The sequence below is a fragment of the Dermacentor silvarum genome, chromosome 3, assembly GCF_013339745.2.
Source record: "Dermacentor silvarum isolate Dsil-2018 chromosome 3, BIME_Dsil_1.4, whole genome shotgun sequence".
NCBI classification, from domain to species: domain Eukaryota; kingdom Metazoa; phylum Arthropoda; class Arachnida; order Ixodida; family Ixodidae; genus Dermacentor; species Dermacentor silvarum.
The window spans coordinates 151,099,057-151,123,607 of record NC_051156.1 but is presented as its reverse complement, the minus strand read 5'-3'; the positions used below and the strand labels follow the sequence as shown (position 1 = coordinate 151,123,607).

The 24,551-nt window shown below is 45.3% G+C and overlaps 2 protein-coding genes across 2 annotated transcripts in view; both read right to left on the bottom strand.

The window, feature by feature from the left end:
• Positions 1 to 4,083: 4,083 nt before the first annotated feature.
• Positions 4,084 to 15,852, bottom strand: LOC119445926 (proteasome subunit beta type-6). Its single transcript, XM_037710228.2, has 6 exons — positions 15,696 to 15,852; positions 15,440 to 15,507; positions 14,162 to 14,293; positions 7,285 to 7,414; positions 6,731 to 6,875; positions 4,084 to 4,273 (listed from the first exon to the last, which is right to left on the bottom strand). The coding sequence occupies exons 1-6, from the start codon at positions 15,819 to 15,821 to the stop codon at positions 4,146 to 4,148; spliced, it is 729 nt and encodes a 242-aa protein (XP_037566156.1). The 5' UTR covers positions 15,822 to 15,852; the 3' UTR covers positions 4,084 to 4,145.
• Positions 15,853 to 24,201: 8,349 nt separating this feature from the next.
• The window catches only part of LOC119445924 (uncharacterized), a 35,931-nt gene continuing 35,581 nt past the window's right edge, over positions 24,202 to 24,551 (bottom strand). The window contains exon 8 of the mRNA XM_037710226.2: positions 24,202 to 24,319. Within this exon, the coding sequence (XP_037566154.1) occupies positions 24,280 to 24,319 (40 nt within the window). The 3' untranslated portion in view covers positions 24,202 to 24,279. The remainder of the gene's footprint in view (positions 24,320 to 24,551) is intronic.

Sequence of the window (24,551 nt, the reverse complement as noted above, 5' to 3'; positions counted from 1 at the left end):
CAGTGATAACAGCATGCATCTTCTTTCCACGACGTGTGAGCAGCTCCCGGCGATTACTGCATACCAACATCAAGGAAATGTGCTGCCCTGAATGGTGAGTGAATTGAGCAGCTTGCTTTTCCCTTGAGACTGTTTGATGGTGTGGGTTTGATCCCATGCACACGGGTGTGCAGTGACATGGTATTTTTCATGTTATGGGCTGTCTCTACTCGCCAAAAAGAGTAAACATGCCATGTGTACCATGCTAGAAACACCTCATTTTTACTTTTCTTGCGATACTCTGCAAACACGCAATTGACATCTTGACAATAAGAACAATTAGAATGTTAGATAATTAATTTTGATTAAATAACTTGGTGTGAAGGAATTTAGCATTTCTTGCAGTTTTTAAACAAGACTAAACAATAGGCGCATAATATTACTTGCGTAGAATAATCTATTTTGTCAAAACTTGGTGCAGGATAGTTGGGACAAGCTGTATAAGCCCGATTTCGTTGATTGCCATATTGATTTCACGCAAACTTAATATTTCATGTTACTTAAGAAATGAGAAAATATTCTATATTCGATTCAGCAGTCGTTTTACTTGAATATTTGTGTTCGATTTAATTAGGAAATTTCACTATTATGGCACCCTTGCTCACTAGGCAATTACTTGTGAGCTTTACACCATCCATGCAGTTTTTACCAATAGGTTCAAAGAATAGCTTTATCTAACTTTCTTAACAATAACACTGGCATTAAAAAAGAGAAATACATAAAGGAGCCCAGCTGCATTTCCGCCCGCACTGACCACCCACTGAAGGCACGCAAATACAACTGCCAAATAAACGCATTGAAATAAAGCTGTTTTCCATGAACAGTGCACGACTGGAACGGTCTACCTGCGCAAATTGCTACTGCCTCTCCCACATTCTTTCTAACGGCATTACAGAACCACGTGTTAATATGAGTGCAATATTGCTTGTCCTAGTGTTTTATTCCTTTTGTTGATTATTCCCAAAGATGTTAGCCCAGATAACTATATTGAGATGTTGTTCTTTTGTGTGTGCATGACATGCATGTTCATCTTTATTAGTTTTTGTTTTTGCTTTTTACTCCCATAGTGCATAGGCATATTACACATGTTTGTTCATATTTGTATAATAGTATTTCTTTTTTATTGAAATAGTGCATAGGTATTTTAGATGCTTTATATGCTGCATCATTTGCCTAACTTATATGTCTCTTGTTATTTATTTCTGATGTTCCCCCGCCAATAATGCCCTAGAGGGCACTGTAGGTATTGTATATAAATAAATAAATAAAACGAAGCTATTGTTGCCTGCACCTCAGACCTGGATTCGAAGTGGCTACTCCTGCTGGGCCAGTATATTGCCAGATACGATGTGGTTATATGTCATATGCATGATAGATGCAAGCTCCAGCAAACTGGCTGATATAGCACCGAATGTTGACCAACAACGCAGTGCCATCGCAGGTTGTGTTCTGTGTAATCAAACATTAAATTGCAACATAAAACCTGTACAGTACTTGGAAATTCAAACATGACACTCGAGGCAGATGGCTGCCAGCACTTGTACCACCGCTAAACATTGGGGGGTCGAATGCAGTCACCATTTCTCACAAATGCTCTTACCCTTATTGTACGCCACAATGCACCAGCTCGGCTTCCCCAGCACCCAATGGTGGTGCAACAAGTGCTAGTTGCCACATGCTCAGAGTATTGCATTTAAATTGCTGAGCACTGTACGTACATATAATGTCCGCTGATAGGTATCTCTAAAGTACAGACCTACAAATGGAATAGCACATGACATTCAATGGCTTTCTTTATTTTATTTCTGCCACTGGGTGTGCGCCCATTCTTGGCCACTCACACACGACGAGGCGGTGTTGTGAATTGCAATGCACTGGTTTACCATGCAGCATTGGGCATGTCAGTTAAAAAAATTAGTACAGCGTAACCCACACCTGAATGAAAAACAGTGGGAAGCTTTGTCATGGTGTCCTGGACTGAAGGCTCCACCCACAACCAATTCCTCCCGGTGGGGAGCACTCTGGTGCGATTTTGCACCACTAAAGTTTCTCTCTGGCCAATCTGCCAGAGCATATATGTGCCAGGTATGTGCCAGTCCAACAAATGTATTCAGATGTGTCAAATTTAATTACAACATGCCGCATAGTAACCTATGCAAACAAAATTCGGTACAATCCATCGCATGATGACTGTCAGCAGTAGTGCATTTAGCACTGAATCAATATAGTGACACAACATATTGCCACTGTCAAAACGAGCTATGTAGACATCTAAAGCAGCGGGACTCCTCTTTCATGCTTCCCCCAAGAACATTATTCTTCTTTCTGGGGTCTTGCGTGCCAAAACCAATTCCGATTTTGAGGAACGCTGTAGGCGAGTGCTCTGGATCAATTTTGACCACCTGGGGTTCTTTAACGTGCACTAAACGCAAGCACATGCGCATTATTGCATTTCGCCTCTATTGAAATGTGGCCGCCGCGGCCTAAGAACATTCAGCGGCATCTAGCAGCATCACCGCGAAGCCTGCACATGGTCGACAAAATGCATGGTGCGCTGGTGCATGTGACAAACTCGTTCGGGCTCCTCTCTCGCACTTCTTTTTGGAAGTGCTGTGCCATCTAGTGCACTACAGAGAAGTTTGTGCATGGCCTCCGAGACGACAAGCAAGGCGCGTTGGCGCCGGCAAACTCTGAGGATTGTCCCCTCGCTTGCCACACACACCCAGTGGCAGCAAGAGCACGCTCTGCAACATTGCAATTCGAGTCGGAGCGCAGGATGGACCTGCAGAATGTATCATAAGACAACGCTGGCGCTATTCATCTTGTTGGTTTACTTATTCCCATAAAAAATAAATCAAACAAAATTATCCAATGCAGTCAGGAAGCACAAACTGTTATGCAACTAAAGCTGAGGTGAAAGCTGATGCTGCCTGCAGACCTGTTTTCTGGGGTGGTCTGGCGTCTTTTTTTACGGAACGGGAGATGTTATAGGTAAGCGAACACACAAATTTACTAGTCTAGGTCGACGGAGATTATCTCAAAGTTACTGCTCTCACCTATGTCTGGGTGTGCACTGATGTGGGCTCGTCCCAGGTGTTCCATACACAGGATTTATTTACTGTATTGACTCGTGTAAGGGCCACACCTCCAACTTGGCAGTCCAAAATTTCGGGGAAGAAAAAATTCCGGGAGAAGCAACGATGCCGCAGTGCCGCGATGCAGCGTGCGTACATGCGTGAATTTTTGCACACTGCGTACTTTTGCGTGCTGCTATTTGATGGCGAGAGCTGCACATTGACCTCTGATGCAATGAATCCAGGGTGAGCACAAGTCGTCAGCTGCACCGGCTCCATTGTGACCAAAAGTCCTCTGTAAGGCCTGCACCTTGACAAAATTGTGGCCCTTACACGAATCTGTACGATAGTTGTACAGCACACCACAGGACATAGATAGCTGTCCACAGGATTTGCGCATTACATGACAATCGTACAGAAGTGAAGTCTGCACCACGGTGTAAGAAATATACTTCAGGTATTGAGAATCCGCCCAACGGCATGATGAGATATTCTTCAGTGCAATGGCCTAGGTTGCCTAAGTTGATAGGCAACCTAGGCCATTGCACTGAAGAATATCTCATCATGCCTTTGGGTGGATTCTCAACACTGAAGTATATTTCTTACACCCTGGTGAACTGGTTTTGGCACGTAAAACCGCAGAAAGAAGGTTGCCTAGGTTACGGCTTGGCCCCCGAGCCGCAGCACCCCCCACCACACAGCTGCGGCCGGCGCAAGTACACCGCCGCGCTTTCTGCCGCGGCGAGCTGAGAGTGTCAACAACTGATGTATACTTACACCGTGGTCTGCACACACACAAAGCCTCTGGTCATGCAAACTGTCCGGGAAAGAGAAAAAAAAAAATCTTTATTTTGGGATGACTATAATTCAATGCCCAAGCTGTCTGTGAGTGCAGGTGTGAAGACGACTGACTCTGACTCTGAACCAGCAATTTTGAGCCTATAGGAAGGCTTGCTCAGGAGTCAAACGCTGGCCAGCACAACAGGTTTATTGAACTCCGCGAGAGCAGCAGATACAAAGAATAGGGGTAGCTCATCCCTGGTAAAACTGCGGAATCTCATCTCCTGTGAGAACCATGCGCTCCACTCCGTCCTTGGTGATCACTCCTAGCCGGACGACACCTCCACTGCTGCCGTCACGAGCAATGGCCAGGCCAATTGCTGAAAATAGACAAGACAAAATGCAAGCATGACTGGAATTGAAAGAGAAATTTGCTATCCACCTCACAGATGGTATCTCCCTTGGCAGTATCCATTGCTGTTTTGCTGGTTTCATGACCATATGAATGAGCCAGGTGGAAAGTGGAAGCGAAAGACCATCATATTAGAACAGAAGGCCACTACTGTAAAGGCCGTCATGTCAGGTGCTAAAAAGTCTTAGATTCCTTTGCTATTGTTTTATTAAAATTTCATCTCATATGTGGCTGGCTGTGAATCTGTCTTATTTGCATGTTTAGAGTTGAGCACACCATTGGGCACATGCTGTAGACACGGGCAAAAACGGATGTAATGAAGTACGGTATTTACTCGCATAATGAACGCACCCCCCACTTTTCCAATCAAGTGTGCTTTTTTCTTCTTTTCCTTGCATAATGAATGCACCCTGAACTTGCTGCCGTGAAGTATGAGAGACATGGTACGATTCGGCATATGATATGGCATCCGGCGGGTATGATTGTATCGGACGCCAAATCATACTGTGTGTCTCCTACTTTTATTGCGATAGCAATCATATGGAGACTTGAGGTGCATTTTCCAGGTGCACTTCGCTCGCTGTTGCTGCCACGCTTGCTCATGTCAGCAATTTGACAGCGAGTGTCCGCAGTTATCGAGTGTGATGGGTTTATATTTGCCTGTGCAGGTTGACACAATGCTTGTTAATTTAGATAGTTAGCGAATGTTTCAAGTTTATACAGCTGATAAAACTACTACCTTCACTTCGTATAGCTGTCTACACATTTGCTAGTGCAATTGATGGTTCGCCTTTCAGGGTGAAACTGCGACTTTTTTTAGAGGTGGCTGCGGAAAAATAGCTCAATATTTTACCCCGCATAATAAACGCACCCTCCTACTTTGCGCATATTTTTTGGGAAAAAAAAGTGAGTTTAATTATGCAAGTAAATACAGTAATTTTGGCTCCTTCTTCAGATTTGTTATATTGAGGTTTCAGTGTATTATTTTATTTAATAATTGTTCTACTTGAATATCTGTTAGAAACAAACAAATGTGAAAATGTGAATGATCGACAGTTTCAATTTCGGTAAGTAAGTTGCATTGCCATTTACACAGCCCAAAGCCAAGACAACCCAAAGATGAAAAATTTGCTTACAGTTAACCAAATTTTTGGACCTGCTTGATTACTAGAACATCCCCACGATCCTGCAATCTTTTCTATAGAACGAATGTATAACAACTGCAGTATCAGACATGATCCGCACACGTGATGTCAGAGAAATGGCATCTGTAAACAAGTTTGCATTATTTAGGTTGTTCCCCACTTTCCGGCTTTCATTGGCGAGGTGGTTTCTCAGCTTCGAGAGCCATACGGCTATTCCAAATAAATATGCATTGACTGGGCACCAAACTAACTTTGACTGCTGACACCCGGCGAAGCAAAGCTCGTTAGGCGTAACAGACATGACGGTGCAGCTGTGACGAAAATTCACTGCTTACCAATGAGGTGATGGGTGGCAAAAACGCAAACTGTCACAAGAAGTTTGCCGCTATGCTGACATACAATCGCAGACTGATAATTTGGATTCAATAGGGTCTGAATGATCGAGAGTCCAAAGTATCGGATTCATCAGAAAATGAGTTTGTTTATTTCACAAGTGTCCATAAAAGGTGCTGTATTCTCTGATTATCACTTTTTAGGATACTTTTGCGTGACTAGAGCCAGATGCATTGGCAGCTACAAGTGATGGCATACTAGGCACAGTGCCCGCGATCTTATCACAGTGCCAGGAGCCAGGAATGCTGTCGCCCGACGATGCGCTCAGTACTAGTTGCAAAATCTTGCGAAAGTGAAATTACCTTCAAAAGTGATCGTCTGAGAATGCAGCCCAAGTTTGTCAATGCGGTTCTGCGCATACATATGCTTGCCTTTGACCAGAGTTGGTATAACGTAAGGATTCTGTATCTTTCTTATCATCCACCATTCACAAATGACCAATTATGCCGATAATGTGGATGGATCGCCTCTCAGACCACTGACACAGCACATAAAGGGAAGTATCAGAATGAAAACGCTACATTATCTCGGCCCTGGTCAGCATGTATTCTGACTATTGTCATGCTGTCGCTACATCTACAAGAAAGTATGGTCAAAGCGTGCACCAAATCTCCAACTATTGACAACAGCACAGAAGTTGACTGCGCTGCGATAGCCAAATGATTGCGGGTTTCTTCGCAACAGTTATTTGCAGTTTTTTTTTCTTGACCAACCAGGCATGTAACAGTGCACATTTTCATACTGAATTACTTGAACCATAAAATATGAGTTGCTAAATATTCGAGCAAGAACAAGCAGCGGCAAGAGTGAAATATTTATTATTTGTACAATAAATATTTTAAACGTAAACGGGGTAAACGTAGTCTCTGTATACACGGCAAACTTACCGTTTGTGACAAACTTGAGGCACTCCTCCTTGGTCATGCCAGGCTTGTAGTTGGCATCGACATAACCATACAAATAGGTACTGCCTGAGCCACCCATTGCCACAGGCTGACGCAACAGCATGCCTCCCAGTGGAACCATGTATACCTGGACGTAAAGAGAGTGATATGGTTAACCCTTCAGATGCCATTAAGGCATTGTGAACGCGGTTTTGGTTGGTTTCATATCGGATTAAAAAGAAAAAAAAAAACATGCATTAGAACTTGGTAAATACTGTAATAATTCATTGTGAGCTACCGTTTCCGATTTAATATTTTCCTGAGGCAGGCCGAAAATGGTCAATTTCGATGGGAGATGACGTGTGCTGGACCCATTCACTGTACTCTAAGCACCGCCAAGATGGACGCTGCTGCTGTTGGAGTCACTATTGGGATAAGGCACATGCGTGCCGACTATTGAAGTTCGAATTATCTGGCGAAGGCTAAGAAACATGGCTGTCTCTCTGCATTCTGATAACGCAAACAATACCGAAACACTACACCAACGAGCTTGTTACCTGGCCTCCATTTTGACGGTCCCAACCCGCGCAGATTATCCCAGCCACCAGCTGATCACGATAGTTGTAGCAAAGCTCCCGGAAAATGTTGGCGGCCGTCTCCACCTTGGCTGGCTGGCCGGTTTCCATCCTGTGACATTGGAAAGCCAGAGCACCAAATTGTAAAGCAAAACCACAAACTGTATTGCTAGAAAGCCTACACAAAGATATGATGCTAGAAAAAAAAATATGCAGATCCAATGCACATATATGTGAAGCTTTAATAAAGTGGTAAATAAATGCTATACAACTAATAAAGATGCATACAATAGTGTTTATTTTCATCCTATGCAACGTGTAACCCAGGGGTTCTCAGGTACGTTCATCCCAGGGAACCCTGCTAAGCTCCATAAAGTGCCAAGGAACCCCCCCCCCCCTCCCCGATTTAACCGAATTATCGAGGGTATCAAGAAAACAAACAAATGCTGTACTACGTCAACACGCTTTTATTTACTCAATGAATCGTCAAATCTTGTTTCTATTTAGCACAAGACCAGTGCGGAAGCTGAAATTCTCTTTATCTCATGACTGATTAGCGCTAGCAGCGGCGAAGGCCTCGCGACATCCTTCGCGGCGCGCGTTTTCATCTGAGACGCGCTTTGCACCAACGGGCGCACATCCCGATTATTTTTTCGCCACTCAGCTGCTCGCCAACAAATTGTCCGTCCATCGCGATGTAGCCGGTGCTTTTTATCTTCGACAGCTTTGCACTGAGTAAAAGCGAAACTACTGCTTGCCGCAACCGCTGTCGACGAAACCGCGGCCGCTATATATCGACACGATCATGGACGGCGACCTTGCGGTTCAGAAGGCAGGCGGCTGATGCAAGCGCCAAGTCAAAACGAAACTACCGTTCGCTGCAAGAAGTGTGGACGAAACCGCGGCCGCTATCGACGCGATCATGGACGGTCACTTTACGGTTCAGAAGGCAGGCGGCTGACAGACGCATCGAGTGAAACCGAAACTACCTTTCACTGCAAGAAGTGCGAACGAAACTGCGGTCGCTATCGACGCTGCCATCGGAGGCGACTACGCAGTTGTGAAGGCATGCAGCCGACGTGCGCATCGAGTGAAAACGAAACTACTACTTGCCGCAACCGCTGCGGACGAAACTGTGGTGGTTATTGGTGGTCATCGACGCGATCAGAGATAGCGACTACGCACTTACGGAGGCACGCGGCTAGCCGCCAACGCGGTGTTACGCGCGGCGATAAACGCAAGAATAAAGACTTTAAAGGCACAATTAGGCACGAAGTGCTTCGGCGTTGCTGTCAGTCACGTGCCGCGTACGATTGCCGCTGAGGACCACGGCGATGCGGACTGCGCCGCTTCGATTCGGTTGGACGCTACGCCGTTCTTGCTCTTCTGCGGCGCGCATTTGCGATGCTCCGCATTTTTTTTTTAATTTTTCCTCCAACGTATAGGTCAGTGCGCACGCTATCGGCACCTACCCTATCTACAAATAGGAGAAAGGCGCATGGTGGTAAGTTACGGCCTCCGAGATTCAAGTGCGAAAGCTTAGGCGCGTTGCCCGTTCTCAGAGGTTGGGTGGCTACAAGCTGCTTGCGTATTTATTGCGCAGTTCGCGCGTTGCTGTTATGCACTGTGATGTGCTTTTTGACACTCGGGCATGGGTATTGGAGGTTCTTTGGATCAAGCGCACCTCGTGTTCGCCGTTTTAGACACTTGTCGAGAGCGGGACCAGGAAAAATTTATCAGTGGCTCGCGGAACCCCGAGCAGGGGCCTGCGGAACCCGTAGGTTCCGCGGAACCCACTTTGAGAACCCATGGTGTAACCCAATGCCAATTTTATATTTATATTTATGCATTACACTGTTTACAAAATACGTTGAAATGCAAGGACCAAATCAAGTGGATGCACAGAGGGATATGTCTCATGGCGATGTGTCATGCTTCTTGGGGAAAGACTGGCAATGGCAGGTGAGTGCTGTGAGGACGCTCAACTCACTTGCACTTCCTGATGTTGTTTTCTCTGCACGGCTCTCGCGTCTCCTCGAATCCAGCTTCCTCGCGTTGCAAGTTTGTTGCCGGTAGTTGCGCAGCCGTACGAGAGATGGCACTAGTGTTACGATGCTAGCGCTACCTGGTGGCATGGATACGCAAGCGCATAGGTTTTTCTCTTCGGCTTGGGGTCGCATGCTCGCTGACACACTCCCGCGATCGTTCAAACGCGCCATCATTCGCATGACTGTGCATGCGAATGATTAGGCATTGGTGTCTTGCATAGGACAAACATATTTGCTCGATATCCTGTAGCAGTGAGTCAGACTTTCTCGATTTGTCAGTGCCCATCGGCATGTTCCATTGGTTGTAAGCAGGCTAGCTGGAAATGGTGTAAAAAAGGCGCAATATATGCCCTTTTGATTGTTTGCACTACTGTGTTGTCGTTCCTTTCTCCCAAGAGCACATCTGAGATCCCAATGTGGAGCTCTTGGGCTATTGGACAATAGTTTTGACAGTTTTGTTAGGTTCAAGACAACCTTTGTTTAAACCGAAGCGTAGGCCTACTGTGGATTTTGATCACTAGCGTTAGCGGCACGTTTTAACTTGTCGACATGCTAACCCTTCTCCGAAGTTCTTGGAAGATATTCGTCGGTACGAGCGCCACATGGTCTGCATCCTGAAAGAGCAAGGCCTAGCACCCACAGAGCGTTGGCAAACCTGAAGTGAGTAAGCAAGGAGGCCTCGTGGGTGGTCCAAGTTTGTTACGTAAATAGCTTCTTCTACCTTTTTGATTCTGGGAGCCGGGTGGCCGCGGGCCACAAGTGCCGCTATACCAAGGCTGTCTGGTATTGCGGCCCGACATTGGTCGTGACAGTGGGCACCGTCTGTTCAAATGCCATGTGCAGCAAACGGGGTAGGACCACCTCACAGAGCTGACGTCTCCTTGCGGCTGCCTGTTTTGCACCCACTTTGGGTGTTGTTTTTGCATGCCGGTTGTTATCGAGTAGCAACTCGTTAGGCATAAGGCTTTTCTGAGCCGCCAGTAGCACGTGGAGGGCACAACCTGGTGGACCGTGGCGTTGAGGTGTCGTCCTGTGCTTCCCTCATTCTAGCTAGCCTTTCACAAATTGAAATTACTAGTTTGGCTAAAGCAAGCATGCTTTGTTCACATGAACTTAGCATCTGAGTAGCTGCCCAATATTTTGCTAGTGGAATTGAACATTGTACCACGTGGGCGATGCGCATGCAGAATTGCTCTCCCTTGTTTCAGTGTTTGTTAAGTGTGTTGAGTGCAGGCAGCGTGAGCGGAGCCACCCTTGGCTTGCTGCTATCTGCACATCGTCTGCACAGCCACCTGCTGCGCCGGACAACGATCTAGCCTCCCGAAGCAATGGAGATGCCTGTGGCAGGTTTGGTGAAATGGCTGCCTTTGTTGGCTCACAACCTGCGGCAACTAGGACTGAAGCAAGCAGTCACCAGTGGTTGCTGCGGCTCTCTGGGCGGGAAGACGCACCGGTGCGAGAGACGCTTGCTCATGCCGACCACCGCATTGCCATTTCTGAAATCCTAGGCTGCAGTTGTGCCATCTAAATCTGCAGAGCTGCTGCTGCGAGCAGTGGATGCCAGCGGTGTACCCAAGACATTGTCGGTGCGCGTTTTATGTGCAAGAGTGCATGGACATTTCGTCGGTGCAGCCACGGCTGCATGTAACTCCTCCTGTTCAAGAAGCATGCATTGATGTTAGACCGTGTGGCACGTTTTTCCGGAGTATGTACCGTATTTTCTCGCATATAACCCGCAGCAAAAATTGAAAAAAATTGCTTAAAAAGTGGGGGTGTGGGTTATCTGCGAATATTCGCAAAGGGAGGGGGTTGGGGTCGGCTTCACGACAACGCGCGGCCTGCTGTGCAGAGTCCGCATGTCTATCGACATGTGTTAAGCCAATAAAAGGCTAACACAGGTTATAGAGGTTATAGCCAGATCCACATCCGGTAAGATGCTTTTCGCACGCTTTTCGCATGAGTCAGGTGACGTTTATTGTAAACCCAGCTTGCACAGTTGGCCAGCCTTGTTTAGGCATGATGAGTGTCTCGGCCGCAGTCTTTTACAGTGAAAGAGAAACTGAAGATCGTCGCTGCTGCTGAAAAAATTGGCAACAGAGCTGCTGCGAGGAAGCACGACGCCGACGAGTCCTGCATTCGCGACTGGCGAAGAAAAAAGAGGCTCTCGAAACTGCGAACAAGAACAGGCGAGCGTTTCGCGGCCCGAAGACTGGCGCGTACTCCCAGCTCGAGACGCAGCTTGCCAAATTTATTGAGGAGCGAAGGAGTCGTGGCCATGCTGTGTCGACAGAGATGGCACAGATGGAAGCCCTGAAGCTGGCCCAGGAAATTAATATTTCACGCGAGTTTCGTGTGAGCCGTGGATGGGTGCAGCGTTTTATGGCCAGGCATGGATTTTCGATGCGGCGGCGAACTACCATGTGCCAGCGGCTTCCCGAAGCTTACGCGGAGAAACTGCTCAACTTTCAACGTTACGTCATCGGACTTAGAAAACAGCACAACTATTTACTATCTCAGATAGGAAACGCTGACCAAACTCCAGTATATTTTGAGATGCCAATGAAAACGACTCTGGAAAAAAAGGGCTCAAAATCTGTTAGTGTGCTGACTGGTGGGAACACCAAGCTTCGCAGCATAGTGATGTGTGCTTTGGCCGACGGTACCATACTGCGCCCGTATGTGATATTCAAGCGAAAGACCCTGCCAAGTACACCATTGCCCCCAGGAATTGTGGTGCAGGCGGAAGACAATTCCTGGATGAACAGTGACCTTGTCATTGACTGGATTCGAACAATTTGGGAAAAAAGACCAGGTGCATTGTTGGCACGCCGGTCAATGCTGGTGCTGGACTCCTTCCGAGGCCAATGCACCGACGCGGTGAAAGCTCACCTCGCTGACAACGGCACAGACCTTGTCGTAATACCTGGCGGAATGACTTCCATGCTCCAACCACTTGACGAGTGTCTCAATAGGCCGTTCAAGGCACACGTGAAGCGGCTATATGCCTAGTGGATGGCTGACAGTCTTTATGCCCTCACGCCGACGAGACGCGTGCGAAGGCCAGGTATTGAACTGCTGTGCCAGTGGATCGTAGATGCGTGGGGGGGCGATCCCGGCCGTGTCAGTGCCCTACGGGGCATTGACAACGTTGTGGCGGTCATTTGGAAATAAATTTGTTTTGGAAACAAAATAATGACTGCGCGTAGTTATAACTTCCTAGTCCTCATTTTTTCGGATAAGTGTGCGGGTTATACGCGAGGTAATTTTTTTTTTCATGGAGTTCAAAGTTAGGGGTGCGGGTTATATGCAAGGGTGGGTTATACGTGCGAAAATACGATACGTGCTTTAAGGTTGGGGGAATGTGGGGGCATTAGACTATCACCCGTCCCCTGATGTAGCTTTCCCCGCATGGCTCTCATGTCTTTTGTAATCCAGCATCCACGTGTAGCTGTGCGCCGCCGGTAGTCAGAGAGATGGCACTAGTGTCGCGATGCTGGCACTACCTGGCGGCGTGGATACTCGGGCACAAAGTGAACCAGCTTTCTCCTCTTTGGCTTAGGGTTGGGGTCGCGCACAGCCAACCGCGTGTTTGCTAACAGGCTTCGCGAAACTGTTCCACGAAAGGCTTCAGAGCGGGGCACCGGGATGGACAAACATCATCATTCGAATGCGCCACCTTTCATGTGACTGTACACACAAACGATTAGGCATTGGTGTCTGGCATGGGGCAAACATTCGCTCGATATCCTGTTGCAGTGAGTTGGACTTCCTCGTTTCGTCAGCGCCTATCGGCATGTTCTATGTGTTGTAATTAGGCTAGCTGGGATTGCTGTATAAGAGGCGCAATGAATGCCCTTTTGACTGTTTGCACTACGTATTATGTTGTCGTTTCTTTGTCCCAACCAAGAGCACGCTCAGACCCCACACTGTACAGAAAAGTACGAAAGATACCTAACAATACTTAAGTAGTCTGAACACTTTGTGTCACAATGGCACATATGCAACAGCCAAATCAAACCAAGTAAATCAAAGAATCTGTTGAACATAATGCACTATACTTTGAAGAGGTCTGTGCGCTTTAGAGATTTAGATTTGGTGATCTGTGTGCTTTAGAATCACTAGATTTGCAGCCTACAACACAACAAGAGCACTTCATGGTCCTCGCGAAAAGAAACTTCGAGACCAACAGTGACCGCGCAGCTTGCGTCAACATGAAGCACGTTGTAATACAAGCAGACGACACTTGCTGTGTGCCAGAAGTGCTTGAGTGTAGTGGTAAATGCTCGTGTAATCTCTTTCTGTTACTTTCTTTTTATAGAAACAGATTAACCATTCTATTCAATTCCATTAACCATTCTATTTTAACATGCTATTACGAACAACATTTGCTCACCATAAAGTTGGAAATATCATTGACACGACATGGGTAGCCAATCGGATAGCTCGCCCAACTGATGTCAAGCGCGCCTGCTAAATAGATGGCGGCAGGTTGGCTGAAAATTCGGGGGAGCGGCGCTGCTGCCATCGGTAGGGTTGCACATTTTTAAAGCCTTATAATAAATTACATGCCTTATGTGGAGGGGTTACATGGGTCACTTAATGATCAGGACTTACCCTAATGACTCAGAACACTTGTACAGCATTGTCAAAATCGTTTCAGGGTCCCTTAAAAAGACTTGAGGATAGGGCAAAAAAAAATGTAGCATTAAAGAACCTTTCAAGCTTCATTCTGCACTCAAGCGAAATGTTGCTGACTGTGCTCATATGTAAATAAGGCCTCAATGTAGTCTGAAGAATGAATCGTGACTCACTCATAGAAGCTGAGGTGGTAAGTCACTATGTCCGCGATGGCCTGTGTGTCTGCAGCGGAACCCGAGCGGCAGCAGTAGATTCGGTCTGTCACACGTGTCAGCTTGTCAGAGACACGGTTGGCCACGTAAGCACTGCAAGAAACCCATTTAGATTAAAAACATGCCTAACCAACATTTAAAGATAAAAAAAATAACAAAGCAGAAAAAAATAAACACACCACAGGACAAAAAATATTATAGGCAATTGATAGTTGGCAAACAGTAAGACATGACAGCTGGTTGAGATCACTGCAATGGAAAGTATGTAATCATTGTATTCACCTGGTATGAGGCCAAAAATTGGGGGCGAAGAAAAGCAGTTTGAAAGCAACCCAAGGACCATGCAATGAGCGACCAAAAGTAAAAGATGCGCACAACATCAAGAGACAGGAAGATGGCACTGTGGCGTAAATATGAAAAGCAGAAAGGTGATATTATAGTAGAGATTATGGAGAAGTAGTAGAGTTCGGCGGGTTGTGTCATGCAGTGAACAGATAATCGATTGTTTGATAAAGTAACAGAATGGGTCTCAAGGGAAAGCAGATGTATAGTCAAGAAAAATTTACAGGCATAGGATGGGTTCGATTGATCGAGGACAAAAGTAACCAGTATTCTCCGAAAAAAAAAAAAAAAGGTCTTGTGCTGTCCTTGTGCACAGTCCTTGTGCTGCTGCAGCAAATTCAAATAAGCTGATGATGATAAGTCATGAACAGCAACACACAGGCTTGTCCACGTGTAAACGCTCTATCATGTTGTACTCAAACAATAAGACCAGAGATAGTGTTGGACTCTGACAGTAATACTGCAGTTCTCAGTTGTTCCAAGCGTGCTCAGCCACGCGTAGCTCCAGCAGTGTCATGCACACCAAACCTCCTTCAGATTATGAGATGTGTGTGGTTCCCGCTATAAGTAATCCATCTGAATGAACAAATGCGAATCTGGAAGCCAAAGATTTAATGTGCTTTCTACACCTCTTCCGTTCTTTTGTGAAAGACAGAGCGTTCCTCAGCAAGTTCTGAAGCTCACGAGCGAAAGCAAAGCTACATCAAAGCGAGTACTAACCGCTTGTGTTGCCACTATGGTTTTTGCCACACATATGACAGCACTAGTCAACTTGTCACGCAGACTAAATTCAGCTACAACATATACTATACACACAAAAAAAAATTTTTACACACATGTTCTCTAACCAATCATACAGCAACAGCAAAACAAGCATGATTGAGAAACTAAGCTTACCCTGTGCTCGTCCGCGAATCTGCTCCGATCACGACGCCGCCATCAAACTCCACCGCAACAACAGTTGTCTGAAACGCAGAAACAACACGCTTATAGAAATCTTCGCGAAAAAATGAAGGTGTCAAAAGGTGCCTGAGCTTGGGAGATAAGTTTTAACAGAATTGCATGTCACTGCGAGCGCCGGTCGCCTCATGCACCCAACACACATGACACCCAAATCACTCACGCGCGATCACCTAGGCTGAGAGAAGCTCACCCCTGTTGAATGTTCAGATCTCATCCAGTCGGGGACAACGTCGCTCAAGTCAGGGGGAGCGAATAAATTCATATCTGCGCCGGTTTGAGGAAACGAAGAATGACCCAACACATTTGCGAACGCCATTTTTGCTTGTACAGTGATCTCGATGTTTATGCGGTTGTTGTGCAGCTACTGGCCAGAGCTGTAGCCAAAGAAGTCTGCAAAAAGCGTCAAGCCAACTTCAATGGTTCTTCTGGCTGCCCACAGTAAAAGCCTTTTAATATAATTTTCTCATTTCTACGTGGCTTTCTTATTGCTGTAACAAAGATAAAATACAGATATGAGTTATACAGAGAGAGATGCTGAAAATATGGCTACAGTGACCTGCCAGCCATGACGTGTTTCGGCGCAAGCAGGCGCTAAGGCATTGCCTTCGAGATCTGTTACTCAGAGGCAGCCGTGGCTGTGTTTTAGGCAGGGGCGTGGGTTTGAACAATGAAAAAAAAAAAAAAAAAAAAAAAAAAAAAAAAAAAAAAAAAAAAACTTAACGAGTTATAACCAGGATCTGATTATGAGGTGCGTCGTCTGGATTAATTTTGACCACCTGGGGTTCATTGAAGGAACCCTGAAACGATTTTCACGATTTTGTACAAACGTACCGAGTAGTTAGGGTGGAGTCATTCTGTTCATTAAGTGACACATCTAAGTGCTCCGCGTAAAGCGTGTAATTTATTCACCTACATCATAATCGGCCTATCTTTATGACCGCTGCAGGACGAAGGCATCTCCCAGCGATCTCTAATTACCCCAGTCAATTAATTGCGTTTGCTGATTCCAGCTTGCTCCTGCAAATTTCCTAATTTGATCACCATGCCTAATTTTCTGCTGTAATAAACTGCACTTCCCTTCCTTCCCTTCACTTGGCACCAATTTTGTAATTCTAGCGACCCACCGGTTATCTGCCCTACGCATTACATGACCTGCACAGTTAATATCGGCTATCACTCTTTGCTCCCTGATCCACACCGCTCTCTTCCTGTCTCTTAAGGTTACGCCCAACATTTTTCATTCCATCGCTCTTTGCGCGTTCCGTAACTTCCTGTCAAGCTTCTTTGTTAACCTCCAAGTTTCTGCCCCATGTGTGAGCACCGGTAAAATGCAATAATCACCAAGGTGGTTGAAAAGATAATCATCTTTTCAACCACAATGGTGAGCTCTCAGTGAGGATTTGGTAATGCCTGGCGTATGCACTCCTCCACATTTTTGTTCTTCTGTAAATTTCGTTCTCGTGATCAGGGTAACCTGTGCACGAGTAACTGACCTAGATAAACGTACTCCAGCACAGACTCTAGACGCTGACTGCCGACCACGAATTCTTGTTCCCTTGCCAGGCTATTGAACATTACCTTTGACTTCTGCATAACCGGAATAGGGAATATGGACGCAGGAGCCCTGAAAACTCAAGCTCAACTCATTTCATGGCCAAAAAGAGGCAAAAAGACACAACCTGGGTCACTTTTCTTTACTGCAACAAACGATCACCGCCAATCCACTCCTGCGAAGGTGGTCGTGGTCAGCGAAGCTGTAGATATGTTGCACCTAATGTAGGGAAACTTGTCAACCACCGATCCCATGATGTGCGCCCATTACCCACATTGCGGTTCAAAGCGATGTATGACACAGACACACGTTTCAATGCAGTTTACAAAGCCTTTGTTTCACTAATTATTACGCTGAAATGACTGCTATAACTTCTGTAGAAGAACTTCTTGCTGGGCGAGTTGGTGCATAGCTGTATCGGGAAGCGTTGCGCACACACACGGACAAATACAGGAAAAAAAGGAAACGTAAACGGATAGAGGATATCACGCGGAAAACAATTTTGTGCGCAGCTTCTGTTGATTTGAGGTGGGCCTAATTGGCGACCCCCCCCCCCCCCCCCCTAATTTCCCCCTTCCTTTTTTGTGGCACGTGTTAAAGCTGCCTATATAAAGCAGCCTCTACACAAATAAAACCAGTTGATAGTTTGCGCTCTATCCGTTTACATTTCCTTTTTTTTTTCCTGTGTTTGTCCGTGTGTATGCGCAACGCTTCCCGATATAACTTCTTTGTTGTCGTTTTTTTGTGTGATGTTTCCCGCTCTTACTTTGAAAATATTTTTACCCAAAGTTAAATTGATGCATGACCTGTGTATAGTAGTTGGTTGACTCGGATCCTTGAAGTAACCGAGAACTAACTTCCACCTGTTCGGGGTTTGTACCCCCCCCCCCCGGCTTAACCCCCCTCTTTTCTTTAACCCTTTTTCTTTCCTTGCGCATTTGAGTACTGCAACTAAGATGTAAGACGCGCAATCGTCTGCACACCCACAAAAAGCGCATTTTTTTGACAATTTCCCGTGAAAAAATTGCCAATACCATCTAAATAGCAGTAATTTCAAACTGGCAGAGATCCTGGGTACGCTACTGGTGTAGCGGTATACTTCTGGTGGTACCGCGTGGTACTCCGCTTCCCATGCAGAAAGTGTGGGTTCGATTCCCGATGGATGTACATTTTTTTCTCCATAATTTCTATTTTTTATGTTTTGCATTATAGAGTAGCGAAAGCGTTATAGCCCATTTCACCATCTTCACTAGTTAGCGGCGACGCTCTCTTTTTCCGCTGAAAGGTGCAAAAAAAAAAAAAAAAAAAAAATCTTACGAGCGTAATATAGGGACAATCGCAAACACGTATACGTGCTAGATATTTTCATGTTATCAGGCGATTATCAAACCGAAATAATACTGGAAACAGTGACTTTGTAGTTTATACATTGCACAAACGCTCGCAGCAATGCGACCATCACTCGCAGCGCGGACAATCTCTTTTCGCTTCAGAAGAACAGCGAACATTGTGCGTACAATGCCGCCACGTATAGAAATTGCGTAGGAAAGAGACCGGCGAGAACACGTTCGGTTCAAATCAATCCTAAATATTTAACCCTTGCGTCACCGCTTGTAGGAGGCGCGACATAACAATACCCGCAACACCACTTGGTGGTGTTGGACATAGCGATGGCCGCACGGTGTAATAGTTCGGAGGAACGCCGCGGCTTGAGAGGAGGGTAGTGTTTAACCAGCCGCCGGAAAGTAAAGCTAGTTTCGGTTTCAAGGAACATGCGCGCTCCTAGCGCTTGCCAGACATCCTAAGTTATTTTTTTCTTATTTCTCTTTTTGTGAATTTTAAATCGGGCGAAGCGCGGAAAGTGGTCGCCATCGTGCGTCCGTCGAGCTTGCCTCCGCTCACCCTTGCCACTCGCTCGGCAATATCACAAGTCAGATCGCGCTTGGTCGTCTGCTTCGGTTGTCGTCCCAAGTGTGAAGATGGAAAAGATAAGACAGAGAAGCTTGACCAGGGGTGCAACGAACGGAAGACACAGGAAACCAGGTCAACCAAGCATTAGACGAAGATGGCTAAATCGGGGCATCGCATGTGTTGCGCGGCTCTGTGGTGTTCGAACACCGGGACTTCCAGTTCTGCGAAGTTTTTCAGGTTTCCTAATGACCACAGGTAAGCACAAGTATTTCACTCTATTCTCCGAGCAGGTATTCATTTTGTATGAGTAAACCAGTTCTGTGCAAGCCTACATAAGGGCAGTGTGGCTCGACTCATTCGGCATGACGGCAGTCCATCTGTTGCCGATGAAATACTTGTAATGAAGGGCTTGAGTGCGTGTTTTTGGGCTATACATTTTGTTCACTCTTTGTCGACATGCACAGCCAAGGTAAAAAAAAAAAAGAAAAGAAAAGAAAGAAAGACGTGGTGGTTAATAATTTTCGCATTGGTTTGGATCTTCTGGAATCTATTTTCACTCATTATGTACAAATTTACGTTGTGAATGAAAATTGCTTCTGTAGATTGTCACTTTCGCACTGCGTGGAGGTCAGTCTTTTTCCAGTACCGAATGTGTGAATAAAAACAAAAGCGTTCAACTTTTACCTGTGTTGAGTTTTGGCTGGCCGAGAAATCGGCTAGTTTTAGTTGATCCACTTCACAACACACGAACAAAATTAACGATTGATGGTGCCAGGAAGTTATTTTCTTTATGCTACCTCCCACTATATCTGTGGACTATTTGAAGTGTGACCCTAAACGTAACCGCAAGTTAGGGATTACAAAGCGACTACTTTCACGAAATGACGAAATGTAATATATTAATCGCGAATATTGGTAATTAGTAACGGTTCGCTATATAAATATTATTCATTATAATTGCTTGACACTGGTGCCTACGAGTAATGTCCCAGTAGTTTAGAAAATGAATAGCAGCTTGCAAGGTAAGCCTGGGCCGGTATTTTGTAGCGATGCCTTTTCGGTAATAATGCCTTTCGCGCTTATCGCGCTTTGTCAGTGGTCAGAGCGACAGTCCGCTCGCGTTAACAACGGGATCAGCCGGCCGTGAGCGGTGGATAAGTCATAAGTCATCGCTACAAAATCGCGGCCCTGGTAGGAAGAAAACGCTTTCTAATACACGACACACTTCAGCGGGTTCTGCTCCGCGATTTGGCCAATGTCGCCGCACGGCCAGCGGACCTGCAAGAGAACACGAACACAGTCCGCTTGCATGCGAAGTGGGAAAGGAGGGCTTCAGCGGCAACCCTCCTGCTTCCGGCTGCCCGCCCTCTCCCTCTACTTTCTGACCTCATCAGTGACGTCATGGAGGCATTGTTGACGTCATGGAAGCGGCGCTGCCGCCGCGTATCGGCATGGGACCGAGCGTCCCATGAGAGGTACAGGGAGTTTCCGGCCCCTGGTTTAACCACTCGTACCTGCGTTACTATAGCGCGCTGACACGAAATGCTTGTGAGAAAGCATTCCTTGAGAGATACCCTCTGTGTCTAGGCGTATGACAAAAAATCCTTCCAGGGGCCCTCTAATGTGCACCCAATAAACGGTAGACGGGCGCTTTTGAATTTCGCCCCCATCGAAATGTTTCCGCCGCGGCCTCGGGAAGAGCCGATGCAAAGCACATGGAGTTTCACCACCGATGTTTAGGCAAATGGCTTTGTGGTTACGCGTAACCGCTACACGTCGTACGAGCATGGAACTTCAAAATGCCAGTCTCTGTATTTCTTGCCAAAAACTGTACTGACCTAAGTTCCAACTTTCCGTACGCTGAAAGCAACGCATTACATTACGGATAGTGCAATTAAATTACAAGAGAGAGAGAGAGAGAACAAACTTTTATTCTGAGCAAGCGCAGTCAGCGCCCTAGGTGGTCGGCCTCCTTATTCCAGGTATCCGCGGGCTGTGGCCATCTCCCGTGCCCGTTCAATGAGGCTGCGCTGTCTCTTCGGGTCCGGGTCTGATCGCTTGGCCCCCCCCACTGCTTTTCAGAAGTTAGTGCGTGATTGTCTATGGTGCCATGTTTTCCGACACACCTAAGAACCTACCAGAAACATACATCGTTTGGACTCCAGGTCACGAGTCCCTACTGGGGAATGAGGCAGCCGACGCTTCCGCTCAAGCTCACGTTCACCGGGCTTTCTCACAGGACGCGCCAACGGAGAACGGATGAAGTCCCGAAAAAGTACAGCGATAGTCTGCAACGTACACTACAGACTAGACAAAAGAACTTACCCACAACCTCACCCCAGCCTAACAAAGGAAGAGGCAGGAATCCTAAGGTTAACCTGCAAACCAACAGCTACGTCCACGGTATTCTATTGCACCGAATCTCGCCTATCCAGCATTCATACTTCGGCACGTATACTGTGATGTCCCAGACACCCTAGGCCATATGGTATGAAATTACAATAATTTTTTTTTCAGAGCGCAGTTTACTCGCTTACTGATGAGCTCAACAAGTTCGACGACCGACTTCTGTAGGAAGAGAGAATCCTCCAACGTAGACGTGCCTGCATATCCTATCAGAAGACTGTTAACGCATTGTCGTGCTTCTTGCGATCTATCGGACGGCGCGAACGCTTGGAGTACTTCTTGTTTTTTTCTCTTTATCATCCTCCTTTCTTTATAAACCGCTTCTCCCCAACCCACGTGCATGAGCCGGAGATTTGCTTCTGGTTAACTCCCCCCCCCCCCCTCTCTCTCTCTCTCTGTCTCTCCTAGCTATAAGAATAAAATGAAAGGCTGCCCGCTCGGTGCCATCGATAAACTGAAAACCGCACCAAAGTCGCGGCAACAACGGATGGACATCATGCACAATGAACGTCCCCAAAGCTTCGGCGCTTCATCAGCACTGTACACATTTGGCGTTATTAGACCATTGCACCAGACGGTGCACACCAGGTTGTGAAAAGATACGTCTGTGCTGTATTCCTTGTACTTCATAACTTGTGCGGCTTAGCGGTCTCTATATAGCTAGCCATATCTTTAAAAAAATCATATAAGCCCACATACGTCCGTATTTCCAGATCATTATGTATAGCTCTTGTAGATGTAAACTTGTTTCCACATAAATCCATACGATGTGTTATGGTATGGTGTATATATACTGCGTGTCCCACGTAACTTATGCCAAAATTTAAAAAAATATGCAAATGCCAAGTAGCTGGACAGAACCAAGGTAATGTTGCTTGCCGTCGCTTCGAGCAATCGTGCAATTTTTTCTATTTCGCCTAATTACATAATTAATTATCATTAATTAACCAACTTCTCAAATATATTCAGAGCAAAAGTGTACATGAGAAAATTGTAGACTATCCTGGAAAATTCCCTAGCCCGCTTTCTATTGCTCAATACATGCTGCACATAACAGTTTTTTTTTTCAAGCCTGAATGGAAGCCTGTGCAAAAAAAAAAAAAAAAAAAAAAAAAAGGTGCCACGCTATTACAGTCGCGCGGCATCAGTATGTACTACTTACCATAAAACATCGTATGAATTAATGTGTGAGTATAAGCGTATACACGACCCATGGAATGATCTGGGAATACGGATGAGGCCATATAGGATTTTTGAAATGTAGGGCTAACTATATACGAACAGCTGAGCAGCAAAAATTATAATGACGTGTAATGAACCACTACCCATCGGTATACTTAAGCTGCCAGCGCGTAGCACGAGAACTGCAGGCAACATGTGTTTGAATTTGCCTTGTGCCGCAAATACATACTGAATAAGATTGTTATAATTTGCTGGATATCTTCTCTGGAATCGAGTACTACTAAACTCATCTAAAAGCTAAAAATAATTTTATTCGTTGTTTTAAGAACGTTTCTGTTAAATTATCAAGTGTAGTCGCATTTGTGAAACGATATCACGTGCGCATTAACGAGTGTTTGCCATTTTAACATTCTTTTGTTGTTCTTTATTTTTTTTGTGGAGACATGAAATTATTGCGCATTGTGTACTTGTATTCTTTTGTTTATAACCTTGAATCCGCACTAACCTTTACAGCTATGGGTTTAATTAAGATAAATATCTGTAAAATTTTATCAGACTGTAAATAAACTTCAAAATAAATTATTTTGCACACAATATTCAGCGTGCCTAATAATCAGATAGTGATTTTGGCACGTAAATCCCAGAGAACATGTTTGCCCTTTAAAAAAAAAAAAAAAAGATTCGCGCTTGGTTAACTGCGCAAGGTACTTCTTGCACGCCACACAGTGGTGCATGGCGTCTGTATTTTGAAGGTTGCAAGGCAAATTTGTAGTAGACGAGGACAACGCTTTCTCCATCCCAAAATAAATAAATAAATAAATAAATAAATAAATAAATAAATAAATAAATAAATAAATAAATAAATAAATAAATAAATAAATAAATAAATAAATAAATGGAAAGTACTTATGGGGATTGGGAATGCCTGTTGCTGTCGTAGTAGTTCATCGACACGGCCGAAGTCTGCAAATTTTTTGCTTGGTTTTGAGTTTGCATTATTTCCTCTTTTAGTTCGCATTTATATATGACACTTCCTTTCGTGAAAATGTGCACTTTTTCTTTTCTCGCTTTACGAAAGGCTGTAATTTTTTGTAAGCTATTTGCTCGAAAAAAAAAAAAAGAAAGTCTGATGGAAGGTACGTCGCCTCTAGCGTGTTCAGTTTTCAAGGCCGAGTACGAAATCACAAGCTGGCTGCTCCTTGACCAACGCTCGTCTTTATTCCGGGGATACAATCGAAATTTTATACTCACCTTTTCCAAGAAAATTCGAAAAATTATGAATTGCTACGCTTTCACTAATTATTATGAGACATTTAGTAATAGATTTAAAGCTATACCACACTGATGATGATTGAGACCCATATCCCTGGAATTATACCTCTGTAACACCATTGGCTGAATACCTTCACATACACCGATCCTGCGGTAGTCTGGGAAGATCGGGATTATTTGGACACGCATGGTTATTGGGCGAGGATGTTCTGCAACATATTTAGTTGTCGTTTTGCTCTTTAAGTATGCGGATATTACTGTGACCTCGTTTGTTTGTTGTTATGGGCATCAATTGGCCAAATGCAAGCTCGCTTATTTACGCGCACATTTCAGGGGGACGGCAGAAAAGAAAAGAAAAAAAGAAAACAGCTAATCTTTTGGGAAAAAAAGTTTATTGAATCTAGTAAAATGGTAACCAAACAAAAAGAAAACAAGACAAACACGGAGGTGGTCACGAGCAGAAGCTTTTTGGCATGACGACGACATTCCGGCTGAAAAGAGAGAGAGAGAAAAAAAAAAAAGACGTGAAAGTTGAGAAATGATTAAACAAGAATGGCAGGTGTGGCCACTCCAACATCGTCTACCCTAATGAAAAAAAGAATACAAATTGTGCATCGTCCACCCAGGGTGAATACATAAGGATAGAAACAAGAGGACGGTACATATATAGCACGTTTCCCCCACTCGCCGACTCATTGCAAAAGGTTAGCTGCTTCAAGGCAC

Bases quoted from the DNA above. Each gene is read 5' to 3' on its own strand.
- LOC119445926 (XM_037710228.2), bottom strand. From the start codon at position 15,821: ATGGCGTTCGCAAATGTGTTGGGTCATTCTTCGTTTCCTCAAACCGGC. The intron at 15,508-15,695 runs GTGAGCTTCTCT...TCTGCGTTTCAG, and splicing joins GATCTGAACATTCAACAGGG to ACAACTGTTGTTGCGGTGGA. The intron at 7,415-14,161 runs GTGAGTCACGAT...CCAATGTCACAG, and splicing joins TACCACCTCAGCTTCTATGA to GATGGAAACCGGCCAGCCAG.